At 36.6% G+C, this 16,804-nt stretch overlaps 1 protein-coding gene across 2 annotated transcripts in view; it reads right to left on the bottom strand.

The window, feature by feature from the left end:
* The window catches only part of NDUFS4 (NADH:ubiquinone oxidoreductase subunit S4), a 48,231-nt gene that overhangs the window by 7,470 nt on the left and 23,957 nt on the right, over window positions 1-16,804 (bottom strand). For both annotated transcript variants that reach the window (XM_065045193.1, XM_065045192.1), the window contains one exon: window positions 1,301-1,473. In XM_065045193.1, coding sequence (XP_064901265.1) covers window positions 1,301-1,473 — 173 coding nt within the window. The remainder of the gene's footprint in view (window positions 1-1,300; window positions 1,474-16,804) is intronic.

Below are 16,804 nucleotides of genomic sequence, written 5' to 3'. Positions count from 1 at the left end.
GAAATCTTACTCTCTGAAACAGTAATTTAAATATGCCCCATGAGGTACTTAAGATGCAGCCACTGTTATACACTGGCTTTAAGTTTTAAAGCAGGTATTCTAACAGACTATTCTAAGGTAACTAACATTTTACCTCACATTTATTATTTTTTATCATCTAATGATAGCTGAACTTGGCTTCCATAATGCTTTGCAATACCAATACAACCGGGATGGTACAGGTTGTGAGCCTCCTTGATTTTTTATGGAAGGAAGATTTGATTTCCGAGTTATTTTGAAACAATATTTCTGGACACATTTATTTTATAAATAAATATAAGAAAAAAAGAGATCATTCTGTGACCAGATTTAGAATGTTAAACTTAAAAATGCATCCTCAAATTGCTTAAGGTTTTAGGGTTTTTTCAGTTTTTTAGTTTTTTTTTTTTTTTAATGTAATTTCATGTTCTTTGATCGTAAGTGCTAATATATATATATATTTATATATATATAATATATATACCTTGTATCCTTTTCGAAGCTTGAAAAATAATCTTTAGTGTTTGATTAGTGTAGAATAACTATCATTTCTGAATATACCTCAATCAAGACAGCTTCAAATCAAAACTACAGTACTGTTAGAACTGCTGGCATAGTCCTCACAGTTTATGGGAATTCTAACCTTACTGTAAAATGTAGATAGTATACTTATACAGGGAAAAAACAATCCAAAATTAGCTGCATCCAAGTAATATCTCCAAATTAGAGAATATTTAGCATATTTTTTCTGGATTTTGGCATATTTAAGAGTTTTTACTATTAATATTAGTAACATCAAAACAGTGAAATATTTTAAGTAGGTTTGTTGGGGCTTTTTAGATTAGTTATAGCTCCTCATTTCAGATCTTCAGAATATTTACAAAACTTTGAAAAGAAAAATACAGAAGGTAAATGTTGTTATTTTATGTTTAACCAAATCTAAAAGATGCAACTGAGAGCTGAGAAGGGTTTACTCCTTCAGGTAACTAATAACCTTCTTTTCCTGATGCTGCCATACAGTAACGTCATCACAAATGTAATCGTTGAAACTTCTGGTTGGTAACACTTTTTCAAACTATTCTAGATGATGTTGCAAGCTAAAATCTGCTTTTAAACATAACAGATCATTAATCATACAACTAACAAACCCAAACACTTACCGTAAGTGCTGTTAAAACACAAGCAGATTTACTGGTAGAAAGGATATTTCAAACTTAAATTGACATGACTAGTAGGAGACAAATATGGAAGAAAAATACTTCCAAATTCAGTAACTACTCACGTAGATGCCCAGCCCATCAAAGGGTTCTCCCAGCGCTCCCTGTTATCAAATTCCATCTTCCATTTCTTTGTATTGTTAACTCCTGCCTGCATCGCATTACGTGCTGGAACAAAAATATGAACTTTTCTGGTTTTGATGTGCTCATCTGGAACACCAGTTAAAGCAGTGATATCCTAAGAAAAACACAATGGAACTTGTTAAAAAAGGGCTCACATAAAAGGCTTGTAAAAGAATACTGCTTATGCTTTTCACATCATTTCATGCTTTATTTTTATTTTTCAAACTACAGAAAAAGAAAAAAAAATGCAGTATGTTACGAGTCCAGTTGTATAAATGTGAAGCTGATACATGTTGGAGCTGCTGTCATCCTGCTTCCCCTGGCTGAATGACATTTTGCATGGATCTGTCATCTGAACCAGCTTGTCTCCCAGCCACACACCTGCTAGTGCCAGAGGAGGGACAGACGTGCCCTCCCACCCTCTCACCACAGCTGCAAAGTCAGGACTGCTCCAACTTGCACCAGCTACAGCAAATGTGGAGATTTATAAACTCTTCCTCGGTTAAAGAAAATACTAAAACACAGACTGAAACATCAACAAATCCCAAAATTTTACATTACCATTGGGAGCCTGAACTTAATATGAACAGGAGTATTCACTGAAATCCGAGTCAGCCAACTATGTGCTGCAGGGTAAGTGCTTTCCCTTGGGCTTAAGTCTGTATATAATTGAGACACACCAACATCCATGTGGACTCAAGAAGCTATGCTTAGCATGAACAAATAGGTAGGAGGTTATCTTTTGCACAATAATCTATTGATTGTGTGAGACTTCAGAGCAGCTACTCGAATTCAGGTCTCTCATTTCTCTGACCACTAGTTATTACATATAATTGACCCCCTCGTCATGTTTCAAGCTACGAATATCAGCTTTTGATAGTAAATTCTTCTGCTGATGTTCAAGATCAAGAGAGGAACATTTGATAATGCTAACATTCTTCAGTATTTTTGTGAAGGACAAAAGAATTCAGGAGATTCCAACCTTCAAAGAAAAAAAAAAAGGCTTGTAACATTGTATACAGTCAGTAGTAGGATGCCCTCCTCTACTATGGTTTGGTTTGTGAGACCGGAACAAATAAACCTAAAAAAGTAAAAAGTGAAGGATCACAAAACCAGCCTAAAATACTAACTGACTATTAAAGAATAGGATGAGGATAAAACCTCACAAGAATTGCTACGAAAAATTACCCTCTGCAGCATCTGATATAATCAAAGTGATCTTTCTTGCTAAAAACTAAACAGTAATTATATAAAATTAACCTGTCAGTTCACCCTAGTAAAGAGTGACATCAAACATCAAATCCATCTCTAAGGATGCTAAACTACTCTTGTTCCTTACATACTTAAAAGGCCAGTGGGAGCTCCTTAATCACCTTCTCTGCCCTTCCCTCTCCTCCTCTCTCCAGGAACAAATAGAAAACTGGTAAAAGTCCAAAAAGTGCAGCAAAACTTTGGGCTACCACAGTCATCTCATCAGTACTGCCATGACTTGAACTAGAAGGCAAACAAATTTAAATAGAACACTGTGGCTTTATATGTCTGTAGCTACAAATTTTATAGGATTTTGTTTTGTGGCAAACTTAAAAGCTCTTGGTACTGTCATCAAATCATCCTTTGAAATGACACGAGTCTCATTTTTCGTTTTACTTCAAAAAATTAATTTTGTGAGATCATTCCCTCACAACTACACCAGGCAGCAAGTTTAAACCACTGGCTTTATTTGCAGTTACAACAGCAGGGGAAACAAACAAACATGCACGCTGATTTTCCAACTTCTGAAATTTCTACCCAGACTGACAAATGAAACTGTCAAAATATCTTAACAATTCCATTATAAATGCTTTCATTAGGACCAAGTAAGGTTTATTTTTCATATGAGTCAGCAACGATATGAAAAAGAAACACCACCAGTCACTGGAATGTTGCAACATGTATGTAAAACACCACCTGACAGACTGGCATTTCTGACTAGTGAAGCTTAAACCACAGTTTTAGAAGGAAATAGCTTGAAGTTTTCTTATTTGAATTGGCAAAGTGCTTTGTTTAACAAAAAGGTTTTTTTACCTGCAGTAAGTTTGGTGGGTGTTTCAGCTTGCCTGTTTATAGGAACAGGCTACTATATTAGTCCTAATTTCTGTATTTAAAAGATATGCCTATCGAGAAAATATAAGAACGTTCACAAAAGATGTGGTTTTTTGCCTGTGAAATAACCTGATACACACGAAAATTCTGGGTTTGTTATTATCAAATGCATCCAAATATGCAAGCTTCAAAATAGCTCAAAACTATACTTTACTTTTAAATTATTATTATTATTCTCAGCACCTCATATACCCATTATTAATCTTATGCTTCAGATTTAGTGTTTTTTTGAATTGTTTCAGAATTATCTAGGATTAAAATAAGATACTATGTTAAATAACACCACAGACACATTCAATTTCTTCTTTTGAAGCCTTCACACCAGAGAATCATAAAAATACTACACATTAGTGCATGCAGAACACAATCTAAACAGAGTGTTAAAAATTAGCAAATGCTATATTTATGAGACAACTATAGCAAAGAAATGCCTAGACTTGTTCATCTGGATGAAAATAAAACCAAAATCCCAGACAAACCGTAAGTCCCCTTCAAGCCATGTTTCTTTTGGCACTCGGTTGGCTCCAAATCAAAGTTATTTCACTAATAATATAGGATTCCTCCCCCAAAACATCTTTTCAAGGTTAAAACTAAAACCTGCCTACTTTATGAAACTAAAGTATCTAAATGGTGTTGCTCTTCATATTTTGATTCATTATAGCTAAAGTTTCCATGCCTTCTGGGAATCTAGCAATTGTTTATTGATATCTTCCCCATTTTAAAGCTGGCAATTGAACAGACAGTTGTTAGGACAATGAGTTTCTGGTTTCTGAAGCCCACGTTGTCCTGACATAAAATCACTGGTTTTGCTTGCTGTAGACAAGGTACTGTAGCATAGCTGAGCTGTTGCCAAAGATATGGAATAAAAAGGCTTGGCATCTATCACATACTTGACACCTAAAGAGCACAGAAGCTCTAAAATTCCTATTCCCCGTAGGCGCACTCTTAGTCTAGACAAACTGATTTCTCACACTTTTAAAATGCATTACAACACTCTATTGTGATCATTTCATCCACACAGCTCCAGCTAGTGACAGAAGAACCTGTCCTTTAAGCGACATTTCAATGGGCTAAAGCTCCCGCTCCAAGATGCCATTAAAACAATATAATACTTGAAAAGAACTATGCTGCACTGGGTTGAGCTCTTTACTGTGTCTTCAGTGCTTTGTTCTGAGTTCAAGTTCTCATTGAAACTACCTGTGAACCAACTTTCCAAAACAAAGATGTTTTTTGACAGCTAGTTTCACATTACTATCTCTCTTCTTTTTGAAGTGTTCCTTACTGAATTTTGCTATATTAGCATATTATTAGTGAGGTGTTCAGCATTCAAAATAATAAGGTGACAACATCGAAGACTTGAGATTTGAACTGCATAAGTTTGCTCTACTAAAAATTAATAACCCCGCTTCATGTTTTTAACACAGCCCATCATCTAAAAGGTGGATTCTGGCATTGTTTTTCTTAGTATAGATAGGTTTGGTGGGGTTTTTGTTTGTTTGTTTTTAATTTAAAAAGAATAAAATATTCATTTTGAGGCATTTTTGCTCTTCTAAGTATAAGCTAAGAGGGACAAAATTCACTTTATTTAAAACAGTAGAAATCACATAAAATTGCTTACAAATGAAGATGAGGTGTTGTCTTTATTATAACTTATGCCACTTAAGAACACTTGTCCTGGCGGAAAGGCTGGTAAAGCTGTTCATGAAAGAGTGATAAGAAACAATAAATATGCTGTACAGCAGGAAGAAAAACTGGTTCACAGAGGCAGCATCAATTGAAGCAGGATTCGGCATGAAGACAACTTCTAAAAGAAATAAGAATTTCCTAAAGTACCCACTAAAAGCACGAATTCCGAAGAGGACAAGAAATGGAACTTTATAATTCAAGGGAAAGAGATAAAAAGCTTGAAAGTATCTCTGAAAACAAGTGTTTTTTAATAGATGGGTCAGGTGTACATAAAGGTATCATGTTTCTCCTATGACATTTCTTTCCATGCATAGACAAAAACTGTACACAATCACTATCAACTATCTACTGTTTAACACCCCCACCTTTTTTTTTTTAATAAGGGAAACAGGGAACAAGCAATGGGAAGTTGATGTCAAAACACAGAAAAACCTCCCAGCAAGCTTCCAGCAACCACCCAGGATTTTGAGTCTTGCTAGCCCCTCTCTTTTCAATACCAGAATTTCACACATTTCAATGACCATTATGACTTCAAAGAATCAAATTTTCATCATTGTCCGTCATCTGCCGGTTGATTTGTATAAAGGAGTTCTTCTGCATGCAATCCAGACAAAGGGCTCCTTACTTTCGTGGCTATATATCAAGTTTAAAAGTTCTGTTTGTGACAGTTGTGTCTGTGGTAAATTAGGGTAACACTGAAGGAGTGCAGCTGCTCTGCAGGAACCTCCTTTTTGGCATCATTTCACTTAAATAAAAACTGAATAATTAGTTTCTGCCTTTATTAAACCGCAAAAATGCCACTGGCCTTAGTAATTACTTCCGGTTGCCCCACCTACTTAACCTCAATAGTTTACACTTGTTAGAAAGGAGGGAAAGTAGAAGTTTTCTGTACTTTATAGGAGTTTACAATAGTTTGCTCTCTTCCCCACCCCCAACATGTTTTACCAGACTAAACGCATAAAGTTTTGCTATAAATTCATGTTGCAATACACTTTCTTTAGGAGCTGTTATATCAAAGCACAGAACATGTTGCATAATACCCACAAAATAGCTGCTGTGAAAAGGAGCTTTTTATTTAGCATACTCAGCTGCTTAGCCTGTAAGTCAGGATGAGAACATTTATGTTTCTACACTTCAATACAGTATTTTTGAAACAAATGTGAGAGAACAGAATCCACTATGCAAATTGTAACTGGAAAAATGGAGCAGAATGAACTAAACATGGTCAGACAACATTTATCTAACAGCTATAGACATAACAAGGGGCAAAAAGCATATTTGCCCTTAGGAAACTCTGTATTACACAGAGTAGTTTTCTTTCAGGCTTCACCATCGTTTTGCATTATCACAGTAATCTGTGAACAACACGGTGTTACTTGTAACATGTTCTCCCATCTAACCATCTTGCAAAATGATTAATATAGCAGTTGAGAAAATCAGTGATAAAGATCTGTATTTTAAGAAAGAAAACCTAATATTATACACACAAAACAGGATTCAATAATAATAATTGCATGAAAGCTTCTATTAAAAAAAACCAAAACAACAAAAAACCACCTCTTTCCATAGGCAGTTCTGCAGAAAACATGAAAGAGAAACTGGATATGGAGAAAGGATATGCTGAAAAGTGAGTCTAACAGAAGCAGAAATTGTCACACTACTGGAATGAACATAAGTACTTTATAGTCAACTGACTGCCATTATGCAAAGGAGGTGTCGGGATCCAGAACAGTTCAACATTTGCAAGTGCTGTAAGCCTCAGCAAACTGCTCACCAGCTTGTATTTCACAGCTGAAGAGATACTACTCTAACAGCAAGGAGGGCCAAGCATTCTCTGTTGTCACAAAACTTCCTTGAGAACTTCCCACTGCACAAAAGCTTACTCCACTTTCCCAATATTTTGCATGCCCAATATTATTCCATGCTGCTTGTATTAGATACTACAAACACAGTATTATGACAAATCCTACACACTTGAATTTATTCAAAGAGAATATGATGAAAGAGTAAATGGGAATACTTGACTGGACTTCTAAAAATCCTAAGTGCTCTCTGTAAACTGGAACACAACTTCACATTAGTAAGTAGAAAACTTCCTCCTCACTAACCCTTCTTTCACATCTTAAAACACTTTACTTATAGTCTGCATTACATTTTCAAAATTTGTATTCACATTCTTCTCCTACAATAATAGCAACTGTATTTATAAAAGTGATTAATGCTGAAACTTATGGAAAAGCTGCTGAGCCATAGTTTTGATAATTTAAACCATAATACTAAAAACAAAACAAAAATTCCCAGATTTTGCACCTCTCAGTGCCCCAACAAGCCTCAAAACAGAGAGGCATTTTGCTTGACAAACATATTAAAAGTACCTACAATTCAGCCTGCATTCTTGATGGACAGGTAAACATTTTAGAAATTTAAAAATGAAGCATTTGAAACACGTTAGCCCCACTTTCAGCACAGACAGATATTTCATGCTCAGTTTAGTTTTCCTGCCAGGAAAGAATCAAAGAGCAAGACAAAATGATTATTTAATTATTAATAATGTATTTTTTTTTCCTTAGTTTTGTAAATGTCTGGGTAAATATCATGAAATTAATGAGAAGGGGAATCCAATATCTGGATTTAAAAAAAGATTGATGTTGCTACTAGTAGCCATCAGAGACTTCAATGTGGTCATTACATTCTTCAAACTAAGGAAATTATAAACAGTGTGCTTATCTTCAACAAGGTGGAAAAAAGACTGAACTACAACAGATCTTGTAAACTACTTTTTCTTGTAACGCAGCAGGATTTAGAGAACATACTTTCTCAAACTCATTCAAAGCATATGTAAGCAAATCTTTTGCCTCCAAACGTAAGTGGCTGGTGGATTTTTATTACCTGCAAGGCATTTAAAAATACCGAGTTTTCTACCGCACACAACTTCCAAGTATTCTACAAGAACTTAACAATCCTCCGATTAAAAAACATGCAAAAAATTAAACAGTTAAGAATAAGACAACAGCAAAGTTCTTAGGCCATAAACTTTCAATTAAAATCAGTCTCAGTTTAGCTGCATTTAGAAAAAGGATAACTGAACAACCGAAATAATCTGATTCCTCTTAGAATAATTTACAGCTATGGCAACATTCTACTGCTTTACTATCACAAGCAACTCTTCCTACAGATACTATTTCTCAGTTGGAGAACAAAAATAACAGGCAGGGAGGAGCTTTGAAGGAAAGAAGACAGAAGTATTACCAGCTAGATCCCACCTGGAATAGACAGCATTGTATTGATTTCCCTGATTAGTTCAATTTTGCACATACTATTAAACAAATAGTATACTGCAGTTAACTTGTAGTTCAGTGATAGTACGTTCTTTCAGATAAAATTTATTCAGTTTGCTGGTTTGATTATTTATCAAACTATAGTCCCAGCATAAGTCACAATGAGCAGATTGACTTGCAAAACTACACATAATATTTCAAGAATATCCTGCTCAATTATACACTAAAGATCACTCTTGAGCTTACAGTCCATAAACTGTAGTTTTGATCATGGACACCTAAAGCCCCAACCAGGAACTGAGGGTAGGGTCTTTCATAACTTAAGTGAGAGCCAAAACACAGGTGACTCTTGCGCAGTGGAGATAATTTCTGTATTTTTTGTGTGTTTCTGATGACATTTTAGTAAAGTTCTTATTTTTAACATTCAGTTACCTGTATCTATAGAATAAATCATAAGCATAAGACTTAAATGAATTTTATAAAGGTACTATTTTCCAGGGATTCTGTCAGGAACAAGAAAATTAACAGTTCTGATCTGCTTTATGCCTGTTTGAAAAGCTTACAAAGCTTCCTTTAAAGATCGAGAAATTTTCCAAATACAGCCCAGCTAGAGTTCCCAAATACGGGCACCACTTCTTTCATCAATTTCACCACCTTCAGCCTTTGGAGGGGAAGCGGTCTCATCTGTGTTAAAAGTATGTCCCAGTGCCTTTTCTCAGTTTTATGGCAAACTCCCTTACCAGTTCCAAGCTGCAGAAGACCCAAGGGAGGACGACATCCAGAACCTAGCAGTGAACTGGGACACTACTTACACTGAAGTACAATTGCTGCTGTGAAGCAGGAGTACCTTGGCCAATTCATACCCTAATCTGGACAAAATCTGAGCTGTTGAGTTCAAATTTGGGTGTATGGCAAAGTCTTAAGACTTGATAACTACAGTAAGATTTCCTATAATGAAGTTGTAAGAAAGATGATCACTGCAGTATGCAAAACTTCCTTTGTAGATTCAGTTTTAGCTAGCTAACAATCTCCCTGTGCTGGTGGCTAGACCAAAGCATACTTTTTAACAAATTTCATTATCATGCATTCTGTGTTCTTTTCCTTTCACTACCCAACTATCTCTAATGGTAGCAGTGGAACACCATTTAACTTTAAAGATTAAAATTTAACAAATTATTTATGCTTTTTGTTTATTAAAATATATTCATCAAAGGTGGTGGTGAAAAAAAGAGCAAAAAGTAGTCTTTTAAAGTTTAACTTGACACTAGCACATGGTCCGCTACTAAGAACAATGAGAAAACCTGAGTTCATGTAAACCACTGCCTGCCTTCATTCTGATCCATGTTCTCTATTCTTTATATCTCCTTTGGAAAGAAAGTGGTTTCTGTAACACATCTTTGCCACATCGTAACAAGTGGTGTGACACATAGGGGAGAAAATCAGAAGCAAATCCCCAATCAAGAAATGCAAATTTAGAGCAAAATCCCTGTTGGTACATGCTTTTTAGAAGAAAAGTTGTATTTAAGAAATTACAAGGAAGCCAGACCTGTTAAAAGCTGTCTCTTACCCTAATGCAAGATGTAATGCTTCTATGTAATATGCATGGACTTTAAAAGTTGAAAGCAAGTGCTAAATAGTGTACGTAATTTCCATACACAGCAGGTAGTGAAACAAGAAAAGAACTGACACAGTTACCCTCGTTAAAGAGATGCACAATAGAGAACTGTTCTGCAGCATTAGCATACCGAAGGTCTATGCATCAGGGATGTTGCGGCTATTAACAGCTTAAACGTCCACTGTATTTTGTTAATTAGTGCATACAGCTTTTAAGCTTTAACCGTGTTTTAGAAGGTTCTGTTCTAACAGTAATGCAGTCATTATTCCCTGGTGGGTATCGGAAGGGTTGATGGGACTTGAACTGTTTCAACATCATCAATAAAATACACAGCTTAATACCACTGGACAAAAACGCATTCTTTAAATTTACCTATAGGGTTAGTGAAAAGGGCAGCTTTCTACAGTCTCTTTCTAAAAAGCTGAATCATAACTAGAATATATTGGTGTTACTTCACAAACTGTTTTTAGCTTGTTCTATCTAGAAGTCTGTCTGTAATTCGTGCTTTGGCCTCTATATGCTTGGTCTTTAAGGTTATGGGATAGAAATCATAATCTTCTACTTCATCATATAATAGAGAGAAATCCATCACCAATTAAATTCAGTAATTCAACTTGATACACTACATCTTTTCTTTCCATTTCATATTACTGTTGGGAAAAAAATTCAAAGTAGACTACAATGTACAATTATGTTTACTGAACAGTGATAGAAAAGTAAGAACTTGTATGGGAAACAGACGTAACAGAAAAAGATATTAAACTTCTGACTTATTAGAGAACGAGAATTAATTTACTCAAGAATGCTTTCAAATGGAGCAGACATGGAAACAAAAATGTGGTTCTAAGAAAATGCACCTAAGAAAAAGTACAAAGCAGAAAATAAAGAGCAAAATACTAGTGCAGACTAGAATTTTAATCTTAGAAAAGCTTCTGGGTTAACATGCTACTCAGCAAAACCTTTAAAATACATGATTTATGATAATGATGATGTTGGCCTATGTAGAAAAATGCGGTTATTTATTTTTATACATGAACATGTGCACACCTATAAAATAAATCTGTAAGGAAAAACTATACACTTCTTCAGATGTTTGTAATCAGAATTATCTTACCCTCACTTTTTAAAAAACTTTTGCAACATAATTATAAGATCTTTAAAAATACTGTATATGATATGTCTTATTAGCATTTTGTATAAATTATATACAGCTCAACTTCTAACTTGTTAACCCAGTTTTCAGGCTAACAGGTAAAACAAGAAAAGTTATTACCCCATCAAGCAAAGATTTTCTTTTGCACTAAATATAAGCCAATGGGCTTTATGGAATGAATAGAACTGAGTATGCCAAAAAGATACATAGAGATTGAGCAGCTTCCTTACAGTGCATGCTTCACAACACAAAGACTAAATTGCATATTAAAGCTCTGGACCTGAACATCAGATGCGCACTTCATGGTTCATGTCCTCACTTAGCACAGGTTAACATTCCTAATTTGAGAAAGCATCCGTGAAAGTAGTTCAAAGATAAACAAGCCATCAAGAACTGGAAGAGCAACTGGTTCCATTTCATCACTGATGTCCTGAGTAGAAAGAGGTAGTACTGAAGAAGCACCAAGCTCTCTCGCAGCATGACCAAGATTTTCAAGGATTCTTGCAGGCTCACTGGGCTTTCCACACAAGGAAAGGTTTCCCTTTCTGACTTGACATAATAATTAAGCTAGAACTTCCTGACTAGCAACAACTTTCAAGTCTATACATAGAAATTCATTAGCTAGGCTAAGATTTGTGTCTTAAGTGTACAACTTACACATACTACAAAACTGCAGAAAGACACATTTGACTGAACAGAAAAGCAAGCATGCTACAAGGAATTGTTTATTCACTATTCCTGACAGGACAAGAAGAATTCATGTCATCTACAGAAATGTTTCATAACAGGGTACACTAACGCAGGTGTACTAGAAATGCTTTAGATAATGGTAGCTTTACAAGAACATGAAAATACTATCTAGTCTTTGAAAAGCAAAACTACTAAACAAATTTGCTCCAAAAAACCCAATGGCTTACTTTTATTCTTTATAGCAGATCAGAAACACTGCTTGAAAATTTAGACTTACAAAATCAAACAAGGATTTGCATGTTGAATAACCCTTTGGAAACCAGACAAACTAAACATGGCACAATGACACTCCTTTAATCTGTTCTGAGCAGCCACCATAGCAAGCTCTTCAAACCCAGTATTCTTTGATATAAAATTAAATACAGTGTAATGAAACAACAACAAAAAAATTGCCTGCATATCTTTCAAAAAGACATATTCTTTGACCCAGTGCTGCAGACTAAAGCCTTAGAATTTTTGCACAAGATTGCTGCATGAAGGAAGCCCAGACAAAACAGACACTATAGATGTTACAAGGTTGTGTAACCTTAATCACAGACACTCCTCTGTCCAATTCCCAGCAGAGATAACACTACCATGCACCAGAAGAAAAGTCTCTCAGACAAAGAAATCCCTCCAAATTTACCCCATCCTAAAACCAAAATAAACGCACACAGGAATGAGAGCTCTCATTGGCAGAGCTATGTATCAATTTATACAAGGTTCTGAGCTACTTGCAAAACACGTAGTTTGATAAACTGAAAAAATCATCACAAGCTAAAATTTAGTAATATAGCAATATTTATTGCTCTTAAAAGACAGATAAAGGTGGTGGCAATTTCTTTACTTGGACTGTCAGAGTACGGAAAGCTTCTTTATCATGAAGAGTAACTGTTGCCTTCAGACATTCTTACAGAAAGCTCTTTATTGGTATCAAGCCAACTGGGTTTTCTAAACCACAGAACTACAATTGCTTACAAAACCAAGTTGTAGCAAGCAGCACAGGCTGAATTGAGCTAGGATATTCCAACTGAAGAGGGATTTAATTGCCAAACAGCAAAATATAGTGAATTTGCAGTCCTGAAAATGTGGACATAGGTAGATAATCTGTTACCTACAGACACATCTACACCTGAACTTGTACTGTACTTTAAAAACCACTGCTTAGAAATAAATATATGCTCTGGCAGAACAGTGTGGTGTACATGAAGTGAGGAAGATTATCACCATCGCCAAAACCATTAAAACCTTTAAATATTAATTTTCACAGTAGTTGCTTGACAAATTTATCCAAGACAGTTTTTTCCTCCACAGAGTAGTATTTTGTAGTCTTTGGGTGGTGGAGAGGGGGCAGTAGGAAGGGGAGCAATAAAAAAGTACAAAAGAAAAAGAGCTTTTCAATATATGTTTTGCAGCAAAAATGCAGATTCCCAAATAAACTATCAGTGACCACACAAAGTAAAGGTCTTTAAGTTTTTTACTCCATTCAAGTTTCTAATTTAAATAAACTTTTATTAAAGTAGGTGTATATGTATTTGTACTTGCAAACTGGTACATTTGTACTTCCATATTGGTACTTCGCATCCTTTGAATATGACAACTCCCTATCACAGAGCAATACACACAAGACAGAGAAAGATTTTTAGGTTACGCTCTTCATCTGAAGAGCAATGCTGCCCTGAACGGAATCCTTTATGGTAACCAGTTCAATAAATACTGCAGCTATAGTGGGTTAAACAAAGAAAATATTATTCTAAATTCTTTATCCCATTAAGTTACTTTAGGAACAGCTTAAACTCACCCTCAAGGAATAGCCCACAAGGGGTTAACAGAATTTTGAAAAACCAAAACATAGAACATCTACTATATCCTTATTATCTAACATAGTGGTAACACTTTGAGAATTCTTGGCTGAAGAGTAGTTCCAAGAAAAGGAAATCTAGTAAGCCTGTCTTTAATAAACGCATACTTTGCCAAGTGTTTCTCTTCACTGAGTTGCAAAACCAGCTCCTTATACAGAGTCTTCAAATGCAATGTCACACTGTCTCACACATAATTTTATGACACATTATTGCTTTGCTTTTCAGAGTAAAGTATAATATATACTCTCAGTTCTTGGGAAAGGCTGCTAGCAACAATCACACTTTAAAAAGCATGATAAAGCTTGATTTGCTATGTCCTTCATTTCACAGCACTGTAGACTATCAGATTGAGATTTGAAGGAGTTTCATCATTCCAGGCTATTCTTCATCTGTTTGTTTATTTTATTTTGAACTTCAGCATTACCACTGTTTATTATAGTGAAGTCTATGCTTCTCTAATTAAACAGAAATTACACAATTTCACAAATTTCTAAACCTAGCCAAAGTTGGGATTTGGATGAAGGTGAACAAACTATGACTCAATGCTGAAAACACCATGTGATGTCTGCTAATAATGCAGTCTTCTAGAAAAAATGGAGTGGAGTCTTTCTGCAACTTTTCTGCTGAAGATGTTCATGTTCTGAGAATCTTAATAATATACTGCTATTTCTGGATTATGCAGTAGTAAACACAACAGACACTAACTGCTACCTCTGGACAGCCAAGACAAAGCTCCCACAATTCTTGATACCAGCTTCACAACAGTTCTTAGAGTCACAGAATCATTTAAGTTAGAAAAGATCCTTAAAATCGCTGAGTCCAACCATAACCTCTGACTGTCCAGTCTACCACCAAACCATGTCCCTTAACACCACGTCTACAAGTCTTTTACATACCTCCAGGGATGGTGACTCAATCGTCTCCCTGGGCAGCCTGTTTCAAAGTCTGACCACCCTTTCTGTAAAGAAATTTTTCCTAATATCCAACCCATTTCCTCTCTTCCTATCACTTGTTACTTGGGAGAAGAGACCAACACCCTCCATGCTACAATCTCCTTTCAGGTAGTTGTAGAGACCAATAATGTCTCCCCTCAGCCTCCTTTTCTCCCGGCTAAACAGCCCCAGCTCCCTCAGCTGCCCCTTATCAGACTCGTGCTCCAGACTCTTCACCAGCTTCATCGCCCTTCTCTGAACTCTCTCCAGCACCTCAATGTCTTTTTGTAGTGAGGGGCCCAAAACCGAAAACAGGATTTGAGGTGCATCCTCACCAGTGCTGAGTACAGAGGATGAGTTCTGACACAAGCGAGGATGCTGTTGGCCTTTTTGGCCACCTGGGCACACTGCTGGCTCATGTTCGGCCACTGTCAGTCAACACCCCCAGATCCCTCTCTGCCAGGCAGCTTTCCAGCCACTCTTCCCCGAGCCTGTAGCGCTGCCTGGGGTTGTTGTGACCCAAGTGCACTTGGCCTTGTTAAACATCATACAACCGGCCTCAGCGCAATGATCCAGCTGGTCCAGATCCCTCTGTGTGGGCTTCCTACCCTCCCACAGATCAACACTCCCATCCAACTTTGTGTTGTCTGCAAACTTACTGAGGGTGCACTCAATCCCCTCATCCAGATCACTGATAAAGAGATTAAACAGAACGGGCCCCAACACTGAGCCCCGGGGAACGCCAACTATGACCAGATGCCAAATGGATTTGACTCCATTCACCACAGCTCTTCGAGCCTGGCCATCCAGCCAGTTCTTTACCCAGTGAGAAGTGTACCCATCTAAGCCATGAGCTGCCAGCTTCTCCAGGAGAATGCTGCGGGAAATGGTGTCAAAGGCTTGGCTAACGTCTAGGCAAACAACAACCACAGCCTTTCCCTCATCCACTAAGTCCACTTATTAACTTTGCCTTGGCCTAGGCTGCTGCAGCATCCAGCATTTACCACTCCTCTTGAATGTTACCTGAAAAGTATGAACTGCTCATCCTCAATAAGGGCTTCAGATTTTCTGTGCCCCATTTGCTCTATGCAAGTTACCTTTAGTGAGTTATGCAGGGTTTGTCTACAATCAGAAAGAAGCTGACCCTCTGCTGAGGGTTCAGAACTGAGACTTCTGAAGCATTACTGAAGAAAAGGTTAATTAACAGTATAGACAAAACAAAACAATTTCAGGACAGTAGCTGAAATGTCAATAGCATCATTGTAGTTAGCCTGTCAAGCTCGTAATAGAGTACATTCCTACGTGTTCTCAAAATGCTGCAAAAACCGCTTTAGTACCATTTGAATTGCACTTGACAGTACTGCTCTTGAATGCTTAACTCTGTGTAGCAACTCATGCTATTTTAGCTTGGCCTGACACAGAATAAAAACATCTGTGAGATGGCTGCAACTAAAAGCTGACCCTTAACCACAGTTCCACAGTGAATCTAGTGTCTCCCCAGTGACTAAACCCTACAACTACTCTTGCAATAATTTTTGCTTTGAGCTACAGCATATGCATTATCAGTGGAATATTCTACTTTATAGATGCAAAGTATATTTTCTGGCAGTTGTTGTGATTTTGAAATGTTTGCAATATTGGTATAATTTAACCACTACAAAAGTCTTTTTATTGGTAAATATTTGGGAGTACCTTCCAATTGCAGACAGCAACTTTCACAAAAGCACCCAGCCTACAAAAGTTCCAGGCTAGACAACCACAATGCAGCGTTACCAGCACTGACTGGGAAGTCTGCTTAAAGCGCACATGCTGAACTGCATGACTTTTAGCTACAACAAACAGTACTGATGCACCCTACAACTGAAACAAATCGCCATAATTTAAAACAGCTCAAACCCCACTTTAGGCGAAACCATTGAAGCTTTTTATAATGATGATGGAAGTGATGTTGTTCCATATGCACAAACAGTTAAATCATTCGGAACATTACCTGAGAGAGATTTCCTGCAGACAGCCTTTGCCCTCTATAGCCCAAATTTCCTAATGCAA

This window comes from Columba livia, chromosome Z (assembly GCF_036013475.1).
Source record: "Columba livia isolate bColLiv1 breed racing homer chromosome Z, bColLiv1.pat.W.v2, whole genome shotgun sequence".
Lineage (NCBI taxonomy): Eukaryota > Metazoa > Chordata > Aves > Columbiformes > Columbidae > Columba > Columba livia.
The sequence above is the reverse complement of the archived record's forward strand: the minus strand, read 5'-3'. Positions and strand labels throughout refer to the sequence as shown.